The 17,847-nt window shown below is 42.0% G+C and overlaps 1 protein-coding gene across 4 annotated transcripts in view; it reads right to left on the reverse strand.

The window, feature by feature from the left end:
• The window catches only part of wwp2 (WW domain containing E3 ubiquitin protein ligase 2), a 77,408-nt gene extending 59,891 nt beyond the window's left edge, over positions 1–17,517 (reverse strand). For 2 of the 4 annotated variants that reach the window (XM_034227061.1, XM_034227058.1), the window contains exons 1-5: positions 17,456–17,517; positions 15,634–15,715; positions 11,092–11,248; positions 10,641–10,762; positions 8,555–8,692 (exon numbers count right to left, since the gene is read on the reverse strand). In XM_034227061.1, the coding sequence (XP_034082952.1) occupies positions 8,555–8,692; positions 10,641–10,762; positions 11,092–11,248; positions 15,634–15,703 (487 nt within the window). In that variant the 5' untranslated portion in view covers positions 15,704–15,715; positions 17,456–17,517. Of the gene's footprint in view, positions 1–8,554; positions 8,693–10,640; positions 10,763–11,091; positions 11,249–15,633; positions 15,716–16,541; positions 16,675–16,816; positions 17,387–17,455 lie in introns of those variants that run through there. The other 2 variants (XM_034227059.1, XM_034227060.1) reach the window with 2 other exon arrangements.
• Between the last annotated feature and the right edge of the window lie 330 nt (positions 17,518–17,847).

The following is a 17,847-nucleotide window of genomic DNA, read 5'->3' on the forward strand; positions in this document are numbered from 1 at the left end:
ACAGCAGAATGTTTCAGATTGGATTTCTAGTCTGTGCCTCTCTCTAGATGACACTAAATAACCAATCAACTTTCTTCTCTTCCACGGATTGCAAGATATCCCAAAGTAAAAATGGCATGGTCCGAGTATAGAGGATGTAATGTGCCAGGATTTGCAATGTTTTTGCTGACTGGGGATATTCAGAAATATTTTTGAAGGCCGAAGAAATGTAGCGCAGAGATTTGAGGAGGTAGTAGTTGTGGAAAAGTTAGTTACAGTTCTCTGGCACATACAGCCTGTTAATGTAGAAAACCAGCATGAAGAGCCGATGATGAGTGTGAGTCTTTGTCTTTGCTGCGGGTTTACATGTGGCTTCTTTTTCTGTGGGATTGGAAGTTGACTATTTGTAAAAGTTTGTACGAATCGAACATTTACAAAGTGTTCCAGTATTCCCAAAATGTAAATCGTTCTGGCTTCTGTTTCCTCCCATCTTTCAATACAAGGATTTGTCCATTAAAGCTGCTATGTGTGCCCTTGTGAGAGTGTGTGAGTGTGAGTGTGAGTGTGAGTGTGAGTGTGTGTGTGTGTGTGTGTGTGTGTGTGTACACGTGTCAGAAAAGCTGCCAGGGGAAATGAGTAAAACGTCCAATGTAACAGAGGTGCGTTCACAGCGAGAACACAGAGCTCCTTAACACCACCAGAAGGCAACACACTTCCACCTTTATATATTCAAGCAGCCCACATATGCCTGCACACACATTGCAGAATGCAAAACACATGTACACACGCTTGCATATACACACTCATGAGACCCATAAAACACACACATAAAAAGACAAGTGTCTCAACCTGACAAAATAATAGTTTTAAACCAATTTGCTAAAATAGGAAACAGGTTTTACTTCTGACATCTGCCTCCTTTTTTTTTTTTTTATCTGCACAGCACAAACAATATTTATTCCTTTAACGGACAAAACATACCTTTTAAATCAGCAAATGAGTAAATACATAATTAATAAACCATAATTTCCAGCCCTCTTTATTTGTTCGTTGTCCATATCATGCTGAGAGCCTAGAAAATGCACACACACCAGAGGAAGAAACCCCCCCTTGCTACTATTCACACTGCTTCGGGTACACAGGAGGCGATTGTACTACGGTGCTGCAGGCAATGAGGCTAAATTACGCAATTCTCAAAAACAAATGAGACAAAAGCAGGCCTTATGTGTGTGATTATGTGCGTATAGCGTTTTCAGGGAACTCTAAAAAATGGGCCATGGTCTCCAGAGGTGGGTGAAGTACTCAGATCTTGTACTTGAGTAAAAGTAGAAGTACCAGAGTGTAGGAATACTCTGGTTCAGTTAAAGTCCTGCATTCAAAATGTTAAAAAGTAAAAGTAGAAAAGTATTATCATCAAAATATACTTAAAGAACCAAAAGTAAAAGTAGTCGTTGTGCAGATTGGTCCATTCCAGAATAATGAGATATGTTTTGATTATAATTATTGATGCATTAAAGTGTTATCAAAATGTACATTGTTACATTCACTACATCAAATTGTTATTTATTGTCTCTTTTCTTGCATTGCATTTGATATTAAGGCAATCCAAAAGTCACGGAAAGTAATCAGGTTACATAACTTTTAAATTGTGATACTGATGAATTCTTTTACTTGTAAATAGTTTTAGTAACAGATTACATTTGCAAAGTGACCCTCCCAACCCTGCTTGTGGTACAATAGCTTGCACACACACTCATAATACACTTCCTGTTAACCTCTCCTCACATCTGACCAGCCACAAAGACACACATTTATACGGCCCATACGGGGCCAGGCCGGGGCCCCGTGTCCATTCAGCAGAACACACTGTAGGCTCTGCTGCTTCAGCCTGTTGAATCCACAGTGAGGAAATGTGTTTGTGAACCAGTCAGAGAGTGTTCATGATGCACACTGAGACCCTGTGTGTCTGCCGCTGACTGACCGTCATGTGGTTTGTTGTTGTATTTAAACTCATCCCAGGTATTTCTTTCCAAACAGTGTCACATACTCCAGATATCATAAACATGTGTATCGGTGCTGTAGCCCTCAGGTGTGTCTTTGTCTGTGACATTTACTGTGTGTGTGTGTGTGTGTGTGTGTGTGTGTGTGTGTGTGTGTGTGTGTGTGTGTGTGTGTGTGTGTGTGTGTGTGTGTGTGTGTGTGACACAGGGAGGTGATGGATGCATGGATTCTGCTGTGATTTTAAGAGTAGCTTAATACCTGTATATGTATTAAAGAGACAGCTAGTATTTGCACACAAACCATAAAGGACAGTAAATGTTAGCATAGTGCCTGGAAGAGGAAGGTTCTGTTGACCTACAGTCAATAAGTATGTTGGGTTTCCTTCCTCTTAGGACGATGGAATGATTTTATATTGCTTTGGAAATAGTATTATTTGCACATGCAAGGGTTCTCTGATGTCAGTGTTTAAATGTTATGAATGTGTGTTGAAAGCCGACATGGTAGCGACAGTGCAGCTGTACATAGTCAATATGTGTGCACTGGTATCAAGTTACTTTGACAATATTTTTGACATGTTACTTTTGGCAGGGCAGAAACGCTTCACACACACTATTCAAACAACGTAAAAAGTCTCCACTTACACTCAGATTTTGCAGAGATAAAAAATACACATATAGGCTGACCATAAGCCTTGGATAATTGCTGGATTATTGCTCTCTGGTTAGACACAATGCAGCAGAGAAACTACAGCTACAGATCCATTAATGATGTTAATGTCCATTAACGGGTCTATATCATTCTAATACCTGAAGACTGCAGGTAAAAGCAGTTTGCAAAGTTGAGTGACAAACAGCAAAACATCTGAATAGATAAAATGATCATATACAAGAGTCGTAACAGCAGATAAAGAAAATAATCACATGGAGACACAACTGCATTCTGCTGAGCTGACTTCATGCAAGCTCAAACAGATCATCCAGAGCAGTCACCAGGATTGAGTCCACATGGGGCCATCAAAGGGACATTTGTTGAGACTGACAAGAGGCCAGCTGATGCTCTCTGAATCCTCATCAGGAGTGAGAGGGTTAGGCAGCTGATGCCACAACACAAGGAGGTACAATGGTTCTGTCCTTCTAGAAGTAACATGAATACATTTTGCTAATAAAATGTCGAAGAGAAGAGTTGATTCCTGGAGAGAACTGGTTTCTTCACATCTTCTAAGGACAGTACAGCAGGTCCTTCCTTCCTGCAGCACTCAGACTGTACTACCACCACAAACTATGGTACACCCCCACACACACAGACTGGAATACCCCTGATCAGTGTTGGGTGTAACAGTAACGTAACTACTTTTGCCGGGTAAAAAGTAGTGTAACGCGCTACTACGGAAAATGTGGTAACGTAGTTTCTTCTTCAATTCGCCGCAACGTTACTTTTCCCAAGGACGATTGACAGTGACACTGCCTACTCAGCTGTGTGCTTACTGTAAACCGTGATCGTTGTTCTCGCGTCCAGGAGAGAAGCTTAAAAAGGAGACTAAATGGAGTCTCTGAGAAGGTTCAAATTGTACTTTAATTAAAAATATGGCGCGGTAATGTTACAAACAGGATATTGTTCAGTCAGGAGAGAAAGGCTGCAGCTTCCTCTCCCAGGTGCTGGCCGTGGAGAAGAGAGCTCACAAGCCTTCGTCTTTCCCGCTTGCTCGCTGTTCGCTCCTCCTCTCTGTGAGCTGTAGTGACTTAGGAGACTTCCCCCCTCGTTCTTCTGTGTCCGATATTGCGTTAAACAGAGGATTTTGACATTTTACATTCATTGCTTACTTCCACATGCCTTTTCTCCTCCTTATCTCTTTCATAACTTTATATGTAATACATGTTAACGGCATCAATAGCCACTTTAATGATACTAATGGACGGTAGTCCCGGATGTCGTCATGAAGGATTTTCAGAATAAAAGCTTGGTATTGAGAACTTCCGTTTTTTTCCAGAATAAAATAGCATTTAAACTGTCGGTATGTTTAAGGTACATTATGCCATAAAACATTGATTTGAATTTCTAACATTACGCATTAGGCACGAGCTCTCATTCCACACTGTACGTGATAGAGGCTGGCCGCTGGTGGTGGCATGAAGACTGAAGAGCAGTGATGGCAAGCGAGAAGCAGGCGCAGCCAACGCTAACATTCGAGGGATGGAGGTATTCCCATTACTTCGAACTTGTTGAAACTAAGGGGGAAAATGTGAGTGTAAGGTGTACGTTGTGCCCTGGCCAGAAACGTGTGTCCACTGCCGTTAACTCCACTGCCAACCTCACCAAGCATTTGAAAGGAAAACATGCTAGCATGAAGCTAGTAGCTCAAGATCCCCGGGGAAATGATGATATTTCGAGTCCAAGCCTATTTAGTAGCCTATTGATATGATTTGCACTAGCTTTGCACCTATTTTGGGGCTAGCCTGTAACCCTTAATGATTATGATGTTATATTGATATTGTTTGATATTATTGTTTAGTGGTGGTGTTGACGCCTATAGCCCAATGTTTTTGTTAAGTGCTCTGTGGCATTTGTTTTATAATAAAGAGCACAAAATAAATATCTGTTATGTCCTCCATAGTAGAACTTTATGTAAGCCTACACATTTAGGAACAGAGATGGGGTTCTGCCCAAAGTCGAGCAACATAAAAGTAACGTAAAAGTAACGAGTAACGTACAAAGTTACTTTCCTTGGAGGGTAACTAAGTAAAGTAAGGGATTACTTTTTTAAAGAAGTAACGAGTAACGAGCAAACACTACTTTTTAAAAGTAACTTCCCCAACACTGCCCCTGATGTGCAATAACACTGCCAGTAAATATACAACTTTGTGCAATATTATACTATAATAAAAATTATACTGCTACATTTTTTACAGTGCTCTACTTATCTGCCATTTGTTTTTTTTACTTGTGTTTTTTTATTATTAATAACATGTGCATAGTTAATTTTTGTTTTAAAAGCACGTCTATTCTCTGCACTCTACTCCTGCTGTTGTAATCATGTAAATGTCCCCCTTGCAGGGCAAATAAAGGAATTCTGATTCTGATTACATTCCTGGCTCTCCTGTAGAAGTTATAAATATCACAGGCCCATTTTCTCTTTCTCCAGCGACCATGAGTCCTCGAGCTGTCTCTGATCAGTGAATCTGAACAGTGATGAACCTCAGCTCATCCACAGCTCAGCACAGGAAACGGGCACGGCTGCTATGGCCTCTGGAACAGCTGCACCGCCAGCCTTTTATGCACAAGTATAATTCTGCCCCTAAGGCCATTAGTAATTTCAGGGGTGAACTCTGCATCCCCAACAATAACACAAAAAACTGCATGTGGTTAAATATTATACTATACAATAGATAGAGCTCTAGTCCAGAGTTGAACCTTCTGGCATGTTGCAAGTAGGGATGGGTACCGAGCCCCGGTATTAAACGGGCCCCGGGGCTGAATTATTAAAGACCGTGGTACCGTTAAGCTCCGACGTTATCGGTCTTTTTATCGGTACTGGAGACATCTAAACAAATATGTCATATGTATTATTGCTACACAAACATTATATTGCAGTTTTAGTTTCGCCAACTCCGTTTCTAACATGCAAAAAGACTACAAAATGCGTCTATGATTATTTTTAGTATTTTCGATCTTTCCAATCCAGACGAGAGATCTCTCTTCCCCGTCTGTGTGCGAGGGGGCGGGGTAGTTACACATACGCTCTGCTACATGCATGCAACACACACACACGGAGGAGATGGCGGAGAGAACGCGCTCCAAGGTGTGGTTAAACTTTACCCCTCTCGATGTGGACAATGCTCATTTACAAGATGGCTTAAGTGCTCATGTTAATTAATGTGCAATGTCCCTTCTTAAATAAATAATTACAAATAAAATAATTTCATAAATTCCTTCATTGTTAATAACATTATAAACAAATTCACCTCAAGAAATAACATACAAAACAAGATTCTCTTCTTACAAAATACGGCAATACAATCCTTATTTCAGCAACTTGTGAACAACCATTATATGGGTGTACACTGTGAAAAGTGTGTGCTTGTGTGTACATGTGTATGTGTGTGTGTACGTGTGTGTGTGTGTGTGTGTGTGTGTGTGTGTGTGTGTGTGTGTGTGTGTGTGTGTGTGTGTGTGTGTGTGTGTGGTGTGTGTGTGTGTGTGTGTTGGCAAACAGGAAGGGAAAGAATGAGAGGAGGAGTAATATTGTTGTGTATTCTGTACTCATAACTTGTCTAAACTTCTGTTGGAAAACAGTGTGAGCATGTTACCTTTAATATATTTTCGCTGACAAGTTAAATCCTGGTCTTTCCAAATTGCCAAGAAACCGGTCCTTATGTTAGCTTTGGCCTGCGTTTCGGTTAAGCCCGCGTCACACTGTCCCAAAATTGACACCAGATGGACCCACGATAAAGGAAATGTTCAAATTCGGCTCTGATCGTAACAACATCGGGCCATTCGTGAGGGCATCTTAAGCCATCGTATGACCGCCGGTGGAGTTTCTCAGGCTCCGGCAGCAACTTCGTGAGCGGTGGCAAAATCTTTGGCATGCCAAAAAATTGCCGAAAGACCTTGCAAAGGTTCATTTTCGTGTTGAATTCCTGTGTCCATTTTGCCCTTCGTAAGGCCAGCGTGAGGGCATCTTGTCAAATCGTGTCATCTTCGCCTTTACTTCGTGTGATCATCGGCCCCATGCCCCATCGGGCATTTTTCGCCTCACGAAGACAATACGAAGGAAACAAGAAGCTGCCCGATTGTCTCGCAATGCCGTCGTGTAGTCATCGTATTATAGTATGATGACATCGAGATGGGACCACGGTGTGCAATGTTTCCTTGCAGATCGCTTCTCTGGTTGTTTTATTGCAAAACAAAATCATGTAAACATATTATGTAAATAACCCAATTTGTGTTCTGTGAAACTGAAAAGGATATTACATTGTTTTTTTTACTTTCGTTGCAGTTGTATGTCTTAAAGGAGACATGTCATGGCCATTTCCACTGATCATAATTCCATTGTTGAGGTCCAAACTCACATAGGTTTCTCATACAGCATCTCTGTAAACTACGTGTATTCACTGAATTTCACTCTCTGCCTTTAACGGCTCGTTGTAGCTCCAATAGCTCCAGCCCCCACCCTCCCTGTGAGCACAGTGTGCTCTGATTGGTCGGGACGTTGTGAATCGCGCTGAGCTCCGTGGAGGTGTTGTTTCCTTGTTTAGCGATACACAGCGAAACACAGCCAAACTCACCCTGAGCACACACAAAGTCACAGCCGAAGTAAAAACAATAAGTGTGGCTTGATATTGAGTAAGAAAAAGGTTGATAAACGCTGTGAGAATGGGTCTGCAGAGAGAATGGGTCTGCAGAGAGAATGGGTCTGTAGAGAGAATGGGTCTGCAGAGAGAATGGGTCTGTAGAGAGAATGGGTCTGCAGAGAGAATGGGTCTGCAGAGAGAATGGGTCTGTAGAGAGAATGGGTCTGCAGAGAGAATGGGTCTGTAGAGAGAATGGGTCTGTAGAGAGAATGGGTCTGCAGAGAGAATGGGTCTGCAGAGAGAATGGGTCTGCAGAGAGAATGGGTCTGCAGAGAGAATGGGTCTGTAGAGAGAATGGGTCTGCAGAGAGAATGGGTCTGCAGAGAGAATGGGTCTGTAGAGAGAATGGGTCTGTAGAGAGAATGGGTCTGTAGAGAGAATGGGTCTGTAGAGAGAATGGGTCTGTAGAGAGAATGGGTTTGTAGAGAGAATGGGTCTGCAGAGAGAATGGGTCTGTAGAGAGAATGGGTTTGTAGAGAGAATGGGTCTGTAGAGAGAATGGGTCTGCAGAGAGAACGGGTCTGCAGAGAGAATGGGTCTGCAGAGAGAATGGGTCTGCAGAGAGAATGGGTCTGTAGAGAGAATGGGTCTGCAGAGAGAATGGGTCTGCAGAGAGAATGGGTCTGTAGAGAGAATTTTGCCGCGATCCCAACTGTCTGTTATCAGCCTGCAGCCAGGGAGGAGAAATCAGCAGAGCTGCCTGCACTGAGTGTGTGAGGAAGTCCGTGGATTGGTTAATTTGGACCAATCAGCCTGGTCATAGCTCTGGGCGTGGCTACTGGGTACTCAGACGTCACAATGCCCAGGAAGAACATGAGAAATCTCCAACGAGGCGTTTTGGGGGAGGTCTTTTCTGTGTTAGAGTTTTACTCGCTACAGGGTGTACTTTGAGGGGTTTTGACTCTGCAGACCATTTACATGCATTAAAACCTTCATAACACACAAGGGGACGGGTAATAACCGGAAAAGCATGACATGGGACCTTTAAATGTAATTTAGGTTAACTTCCTGTTTTATTTAGATGATTTTATTTTGAAGGCGAGTTTACGCTGTTGAGAGGAAGTTGTTGTTAAATGTGTTTTCTTTGAGAATATTGTAGTTGTTTTTTCGACCCTTTCTATTGTGAAATAGGTGCACAAGGCCTTGATTGGCTCTATAGGTTTTCTTTACATTTCTGTTATAACTTTCACTGTGTGTGCGTGTGTGCGGTAAAAGGCGGGACTCACTGTCTGCTGCCGCGCTGCCATTGGGCAATGTGCCCAGATCAACAGCCATGCCGTCCAGACAGACGTTGAGCTCGCCTCCCACTACAACCGAGCCTTTGTTCTCCGTCTGCAGCACCAGACTCAGCTGGACGTTCTCCACTAGAGGGGGGAGGAGAACAGAGGGAGAGGATGAGTGGTTGAGATGGTGGAGGAGGAAGGTGGTTGAGTGGAGGTGGTTAAATGTGTGAACCCACAGTGATTCTGACAGTGATTCTGACATTTTATCTTTATGGATGTTGGGCATAACTTCATAGTGGGTTCAGAAGCAAGTTCTGTGGCAGGAAGTGACATTTCTCCAGTTGGCTACTGACTAACTTGTTCAATATTACAAGTACAGAAAGTGCTGAATATGGTCCTGAATGCTTAGACCGATTAAACTTATTATATTATCAAAATGCCAAATGTTAATATTGTAACTGTTCTTTGTTCAGTTAATATATCGTTTTAGTGTCAGTACCAAAACTCACATGTTGTACGAGCACCAATATCAAAACTTTGATGCAGTTATACACGATGGGAAATGCACCCTTGGCAGTTTAACAAATGGACCTGTAAGTATATTGCTGCAGCTCCTCCAATAAAGGGTTAAACAGAAAGTCAGTGAAGCCAGTAAGCAAGTCGGTCACCATTTCAAGGAAACCTGAAGGAGTCGGGTTAATGTGATGAAGCTAAGCACAATGGAGGCAATTCTCCTGAAGAATATTATCAAATGTTTTATTTACACTAAGACCTGAACACAGTCACTGATGTGATCTAATTCAACCTCGCAGGTTATAAGCAGTTACTGAGCAGTTTCTGTTTAAACAATTCAAATTCAGAGTACTGAAAAATGAACTAGAGCAGACCTATTGCACCTCATCAGAGTCAAAGGATTCTCTGAATGTGGTTCAGAAATGCAGTGGTATTGCGGAAGACATCCTGTGTATCTTTTGCTATGCCTTTCTCATTATCACGGGCCGTCAGATTTCATTGTTGAGTGTTTAAGTAATCCTCCTTAACACGTAAAGTGAGGAACCACTGTTTCACATAACCACTTTTAAGCCATTTGCCTTCTGGTGGTCACCTGATTTTACATGAAAATGTAAAGGAAGCCAGATATAGACTTCACTGCTGTGAGATGAATACATTGACTTTTAACATTGAGCATTATGTGCAAGTCTCTGTGGCAGCGGGGTGTGGTTAGGGCGCCGGCTGCTGGAGTGAAGGGAGTGGCTCGGCCGGAGGCCAGACAGCTGATCGGAATAAAAGCATGTGGTAACCTGGTTCTGGTCTGTCTTGCAGTAGGCGGGAACCTGGAAGGTCGCCAAAGGACCTGTGAAGGATCCCACACGGGCAACGTTTTGCAACCCGTGGACCCGTGGGTACTTTGTTTTGGTGCTAATAAACGCCTGTGTTCAACCCAAACCTTGCTCTTTCCGTCCCTCTTTGAACCCTGTGTGAGCGGAGAGGCTCACAGTCTCCTATATGTTTTTGTTTTTTTATGGAAAACCTTACATCAGATTGAACTTCGCTATTTGTCAGAATGTTGTGAACTTGGAGATAAATGTAGAAATATTTGGAGCAGCCAAAAAAGAGCATGTACAGAACTTGTGAACAGAGTATTCCTTGGTGGTGGAATTCAAAATGTAGGAAGATGAGCTTTTTTCTGAAAGATGAATTGTATTTCCTGTTAAGAGGGTAAAAAGGTGATGGACAAAATGGAATAGTATGAACATTACTTTTTATTTCAGATTTGCACCCTGGTCTTTTTTAATAAAATAAACTTCAGCTAGCTAAAGATGAAAGACTTCAGAAGAAAACCCTTTCACACAGTTCTAAATGACTGTCTCTTCTTCCCACTTCTGTTGTTTGCCAGTTCCAGTCTTGTCTTGTTCTCTCTGTACTTTTCTTTCTTTTCCAATGTATATGAATAATATTGCTGCAAACTCATACTTGTCCCATGTTTTTGTTCCAGTTTATCAAAATACTAAGTTAAGTTATGCTATTTTAAACACTATGGGGAAAAGTCATCAAAATATGTTCTCATTAGTTTCCTGTGTGTCCTTACTCTTGCCGTGGTGTGTGCGCAGTGTGTCCAGCAGGTCGATGGTGGCGCTGCCCAGGAGCTCCTTCCTCAGGGTGTGGCAACTCCACAGCTTCAGGTCCAGACGGCTCTGAGGCGTCACATTACTGCGCAGCACACCGCAACACACACATTATCAACTCATCTCATCAAAAGTACAACAAATACTGCATGTAGGCAGATTTCTTCAAAACTGCTTTACCCCCCTGGTTTTAAAATGAGCTTCCATAAAAAAAAAAAAACATTGCATATCCAGCAGAACTTTCAAAATGAAGCACCTCTACTAGAGGGGAATATTCTTATTTAGAACTTTTTCATCATAAGTACACATGCATAACAACAAAGAGGGATGAATGCACAATTGTTCGAAGAAGTTTACAAGCGATAAAAGAACAGGATTGTACTAATGCCAGTGTGTTTGTGTGTGCGTTCTCACAGGGTGAGGTCTTCGTTCCACTGCAGCTCGAGGTGTCCGCTGCGTTTGCCGGTTTTTTTGGTTTCGCTGCTCAGGCCGTCTGCAGTCACCTCGACGAAGGAGCTGAGTCTGGAGGGACGGTTTGGCAGCTTTGGAGACTGAGGCTTTGCTGAAACCACTGAGAGCACACACGCACACACAAAACAATAACAAGAACTGTCAGAAAGGAAAATATTTGATTTGTAAAATGTGTTTGTCAATGTGTCTTTTTTTTGGTAAAACTGGCAAATCTCTTGAAAAGTAAAACAAAATGTGTCGCATTAAGATACACACGGTTTGACTGTGGCCACAGTTCAACCACAATAAGGAAATGTATTTCTATTTATGAACGTGTTACAGGTCAAAGGTTCCATATCAGAGGAAACACAAACCAGCTGATCCGAATCAAACACAAAGACAAGCCAATGACTGCAGCACTTTAGACATTTCTTTGGCTCACAGTCAAATACAGACCTATTTACAGCCCTTCAGACTTGCTTATTGACTCCAATCCACTCACACCGTTCATGATGTAACTGTGTACAATAAGACCTAGATCTGGTGAAGGAGCTTTTAGTTGTTCTGCTACTCTGGAACAAACTGCTTGGAGACCTGAAACCTATCCCGCCGCATCCTCATTCATAAGATCATGATCAGGGCAGCTACAGTGTGACACATTATATACATTCACTACACTTATATCAGTAGTAGATTCAAAACATTAAGCTCTCTAAGGTCACGGGTTGACATTTGTATTTATTCAACGATGTACTTCAAATAAAGTTAAAACTAGTACTTCTCCAATGTTTTGTTACAGTTCATGCAGAAGGGATCAGTGATCTGTTCCTCAGCATCACTGGAGTAAACTGATTCTGCACTTTGTATAGAGGACGTCTACAAACGTCACTGTTTATACTAAAAGAAAATGATATAACTATGGCGCCTTCAGATCAAATTCAATCAAACTACAACTTTAAAATGCCATATCCAGTCATAATAAAAAAAGCCAGACTTTTTGCAAAAATCTAAGCATTCTTTGTTTTCCTCTGAGGTTTTGCTCGAGCTGGTTTACTACTGTTCAAAATGAGTTGGAGTTTTTCCCAGATGTGAGACATTTTGCCTTGAGCCATGCCAATATTTTTTTCTTTTGTATGCTTGGAGGTTCACCCTCCATACTAAACATTAGTATGCTGTATGCATTTGAGACAACACTCCTCTGGTAAGGCAAGCAAACAGACAAACATAAACGTTGCCCTCTAGTGGAAAAAAGGAAAAAGACATCTGGGATACACATTTAGTTTACTCTCGCAAGACTTGGGTCAATGAAAACCTTTCAAAGCTTTTCAAGACGTACATCAGAGTGCTTCTATGGACAAATATGTTGACCTATGTTTTTTATGCTGGTATTATCACCATTTGAACCTCACAACCTAATGAAATGAAGGCATGAGACACATTATAACTGCTGTCTGACCCTCATGTAAAGACTTCCTGAGTGGCTCCTAACAGAGAACTGATGAAACCCCTTCTGAAAACATCTCTCTATATTTGTGATAGTTTGCTAAATGTCAGCTCTGCAATTGATGTAAAAGCCTACAGCTGGGCTTAGAAAGGCTTAGCGACTTCCTGTATGCAGACATCATGGTGTCAGTCATATGAGAGCCGATTTGTTCATCCTGAATCACTTCTGGATTGCAAACTGAGAAGCCTGGTAGTGTTTCTCAGGGTAAGTGTGATCAGGACAGGTGATGGATGAATAAATGATGAGAGAGAGAAAGGCATTCTTCCACAGACAACACATTTGCAGATCTCTGAAGAGGAGAAGGAAGGGAGGATTGAGAGGAGGGGGACAGCAGATCCATCGTGAAGTAGAGGAGGAGTGAAATAATATTGGTAGTGTAGAAAAGAGGAAACGGGAAGACCTGGGTCACACTGTACTTTTATGGGCTGTTCATAGGAAAGGTCTTTGAGGAGATACAGACACAAAAAACATCAATGCAACTGTTTCATGCTTAAACTTACGAATTCACTTGACGGTGACTTTATGAATATTAGCTTACCGGTGTACTTAAACGACGGTGATTGCACTACAGTGGATACAATGCGCCCTGGTGACATTTAGTGACTTGACTGTTGTGCCAATTCTTGCTAAAGAGAGTTTATTAACAGCGGTTGCATATCCTTCAAAATAATAATTCCTTACATTTATTATAGCGCTTTTTCCAGATGCTCAAAGCGCTTTACAAATACACATTACACACATCTCATACATGTAACGGTCATGTACTGTGGACAGTACCCACAGGAAATTCAGGTGAAGTGTCTTGCCCAAGGACACCCTTGATCTGATGATCGACGCACAGCCCACTGCGCCACTCTGTCCCTATGAGCCATAATGTGTCATAAGCCGCTTTCACACCAAGTACTTTGCCGTACTTAGTGCCGGCACTTATTACCCCAGGGCACTAAGTACCAATCGCGTTCACACCGGAGTACTTTTCCCTGAGGGAAGATTACGCAAATGAGCCGCTGACGTCACTTCTTCTTCTTCTGCTGCTTCTGCTTTGGGTTTACTGGCAGGCCGCAAACCACTTCACGGCGTATACTGCCACCCGAAGTCCCCGGCCGGAAGTCCCCGGAGTTGGGGACTCCCAGCAGCTTCTACTGAAGCCTTCAGAGTAAATCGCCAGAACGCCGACACCTCCTCATCTCCACCGCTCCCATGTTTTTTTTGTGTTGCCATAAGTTATTCTCTCTCCGTTTGTGGGTTAGGGATAATGCTAATGCTAATAATGCTAATGCCAGCAAATATAATGGCGGCTTCAAAAAACTTTTCAGAGTTTTACGGGCCGTGGTTTGCAATTCGCCCAGCCAATAGAAATTGGTACTTTTTTGGTACCACCTCTAGGCACTAAAAATGGGGGTAAAAGTTCTCAGCACTAAGTACTCTTTCTGGTGTGAACGCGACACTAGGGGTACTAACGGAACTATACGGGAAAAGTACTCTGGTGTGAACGCGCCTATAGGCGTGCTTCTGTTGCCAATAAGGAATGGGAAACGCTGTGCATTCTGGGGCTGCCATTTGTGGAGGATGGCGTCCATGGCAACAGCAGCAGCCATCAATATATATGAGCGTTCCCAAGTCATCCGTCAGCGGTTTTGCATCCGAAATGAATAAAGTATGAAATTATTATAAATGCCGTTACAAAGAGAAGCTCTAGGCAGAAACAGAGAAGCGTTATTTAAAAAAAGGTTCATTAATGACATCTGTCTGTATGAATTAAGGAAATAACAGATCGATCACTGTTACTAATGTCAGTCCTCTCTGGTGTTTAGAGTTGGTGTGTACACCTGTGTGTAATTAAAACATATTAACTATTTAGAGGACCATGTCAGGTTTACAACCGGGTGGATACAGGACCTTCGGATCTACAGGCAAAGACCCCTATAGAATCATCCGGACAGAGACTGCTAATGCTATGCTAACTGAATGTTAACCAAACATCGGCATATCATGCATAATTAATATCCCAGTATAAGTACGTATACTGATTTTCCTTTCTTTTTTTAAATCATTTTCCCAGTGTAGTGGTTTGTGTTAAGGCCCTGACACACCAAACTGACACCAAAGAACACGTCCCGACGGACCCGACTGTTGTGTCTTGGACAAAAAGTCGCATGGAACACACCGCAAAGACTTCAGCCGACGGCCAAGTAGTAAGTACGCACTGCGCATGCGTGAGTGGCAATAACTCTCCTTACCAGCAGGCGGCGGTAGTGTGTATTCGTCACTCAAAAGAGGCAACCAGAAGACAGACTGCGTGATATATACAAACAACAAATAGCTACAGCTCGAGCCAAGCAGCACAGGGATGAACTATGCCAATATTTTAACAGTACCGGTGCAGTGCCTTTTCAGTGGGGCAAGATATAGCAAATATGTTTGCCTATCCTGCCATTTGTGTTTATTCTTTTAATCACACAGCGTTAAAAGGTCCCGTGACATGGCCATTTCTACTGATCATAATTCCATTGGTGAGGTCTACTAGAATAGATTTCCACAAGTCATTAAACAATGATCAAAAGCCAAAACACAACATATACAAATGTATATTTATCCGACACGTTCTGTCCCTATGAACAGCAGTTTTTATTGAAAAACTGAGAGGATAAATGCAGTCCGTAAATTGTCAGGTTGACCCATAGTTTTCAAAAAGGAAGTACCTAAAATATAAATAAAAGGCTTTATAAGTTGGTGTGCCAGAGAGAGGGTGTTTTCATGTTATGCTGGACGGACAGGACAGATAACATCCTACTGCCTAATGTGCTGCCACCATGAATAAAGACAGGAATGAAAAAGAGAGACACTTTTGTACCCAATTTCTGAGATAAACACACACAAATGTTTGATGCACTGCAGTAAGGGCCATGCTCCTGTTCTGTCTTTGATTTGGAAGCCATGCCAGACCATTTCTTGTATAATGTCCCAGTTCGTCATTGAGTGAGCAGAAAACAGATCATTACCTTTTAAGATCAACTGAGACTTTTCTGTGGTCTGGGCCCCGCCAGGTCTGCTCACGCTGGCAGCTGCCATGACCCCACAGCTCTGAAACACACACACACACACACACACACACACACACACACACACACCCACACACACACACACACACACACACACACACACACACACACACACACACACACACACACACACACACACACACACACACACACACACACACACACACACACACACACACACACACACACACCACACACACACACACACACACCACACACACACACACACACACACACACACACACACACACACCACACACACACACACACACACACACACACACACACACACACACACACACACACACACACACACACACACACACACACACACACACAGACACACACACCACACACACACACACACACACACACACACACACACACACACACACACACACACACACACAATATTTCAAAATGTAAAACAACACTTTAGACTAAAACGTACAATTATATTGAGCAGCCGGATTTTCAATAAAGACAGGACAGTTACTATAAATGTAGTGAATAACCTAATCTGAGTATCAAAATATAAAAGTAATGTTATGATTACTTTGTTACATTTTGATTACCTCAATATCAAATGCAATGTATAGAGTAAAACTTACATTACAGGTATATTTATCAGCCTGATAAGAGACATTTCAATAAAGGCAGGACAGTGATTCCCCCATTAGAGTGCCAGCACTTTCATCAGACCCTGACAGCATCACCTTGAGCAAAGTCAGAGATGGTTGAATGCAAAGAGGACTGCACACAAGGACAATATGCAGCAGAGCTGAGATCTAGTGTGGAGCTTTGGTTAATGATGATCTTCACTGTGTATATTAAGAAAAGACACTAACATTAAGACGGGTTTGTGGAGGGGATCTGATCGTGTTTTCAGTGTAACGTTACTCGCTGCCCCACCAAGGTGACTGCTGCTGGCATCTCAGCCTGAGACCAGACCAAACCAAGAGATGCATAGTCAGATGGGACCTGGCCATAATCAAATCAAACCATTAGGTAATGTATGATCAACTAAATGCACACCTGAGAGTTGTCTCCGGGTTGTTACATTAGATCAAAGCAATGACAACAAAAGCGCACAACATCTCCCGTCAACCTTGCGAAAGCTTACCCGGCTACGCAGCGTTAGCTTAATCCGTTAGTCAGTGGATTCTGGCTAAACTTCATACAGACTAATAACAATCCAACTCTCCCTGCTACACAGTTTTCATTGTCTACGTATTTAAATACCCTTAGCTGCTGCGCACAAAACACAAACACGGAAGATGATCAAGGCATTTCTATTCACCACCGTCAAGCGGGACAAAGAAAATATTGACTTCCTGTTGAGTTTTTCAAACTACAACTCAAGAGACGATGATGCTGGATGTTAAAACTATGAAATATCACACAAGTAACCACACATGTACATTTGGGGAGATTATTTACTGAAGGAAAATGGCATAACGTATCTCTATTCAATGTTGTTAACCACACAATGCATGTTATCGAACCACTGGCATTTGTTTTGAAAGGGAAGTCTCAACACATCCGGTCAGATGTGCCTAATTCTGGCTAGCTTTACCAATAATAGGCTAACTGTTAGCGAGCGAGCTTCGTAGGGGGATTTTACAAAAGGACATAACAATAAAAGCTGTTCTAATCATTTGACACCAAACTAAACCGCATTGGCAGTTACGTGGTTCATGTCAGAACAGCTATATCTACCGAAACACTCAGATATTTGGCTTAAATGTAATCTTTCACGTACCTTTTTCAGCTTTGCTCTGTGCTGCTGTCGCTACTGAACTTTCATTTCCGCCTCAGTGATAATATCACGTGACCCAGGGTATGTCTTTTTCATTGAACAAAGGATTGTGGGTCATAAATAATTGTAAACATCATCCCTTAATATTGACCCTTTTTATATTTCAAATCAGTTTCTTTTGCATCACATACAGATAAAATAGAGTAGGCCTATAGGCCTACATCTAAATGAATTACACTATTATTAAATACATCTTAAAGCAAGGAATTAATAGTCATGAAAACAGGAATGTAATCATAATCCCAACATATATTCACTATTTAACACTTTAGTAATACATTTGGCTATAAGTGACCATCAAAGTAATACCAAAAGAGAAACAAATAAAATGACAA

The sequence above is a fragment of the Gymnodraco acuticeps genome, unplaced genomic scaffold (genome assembly GCF_902827175.1).
Source record: "Gymnodraco acuticeps unplaced genomic scaffold, fGymAcu1.1, whole genome shotgun sequence".
In the NCBI taxonomy this organism is placed as follows: domain Eukaryota; kingdom Metazoa; phylum Chordata; class Actinopteri; order Perciformes; family Bathydraconidae; genus Gymnodraco; species Gymnodraco acuticeps.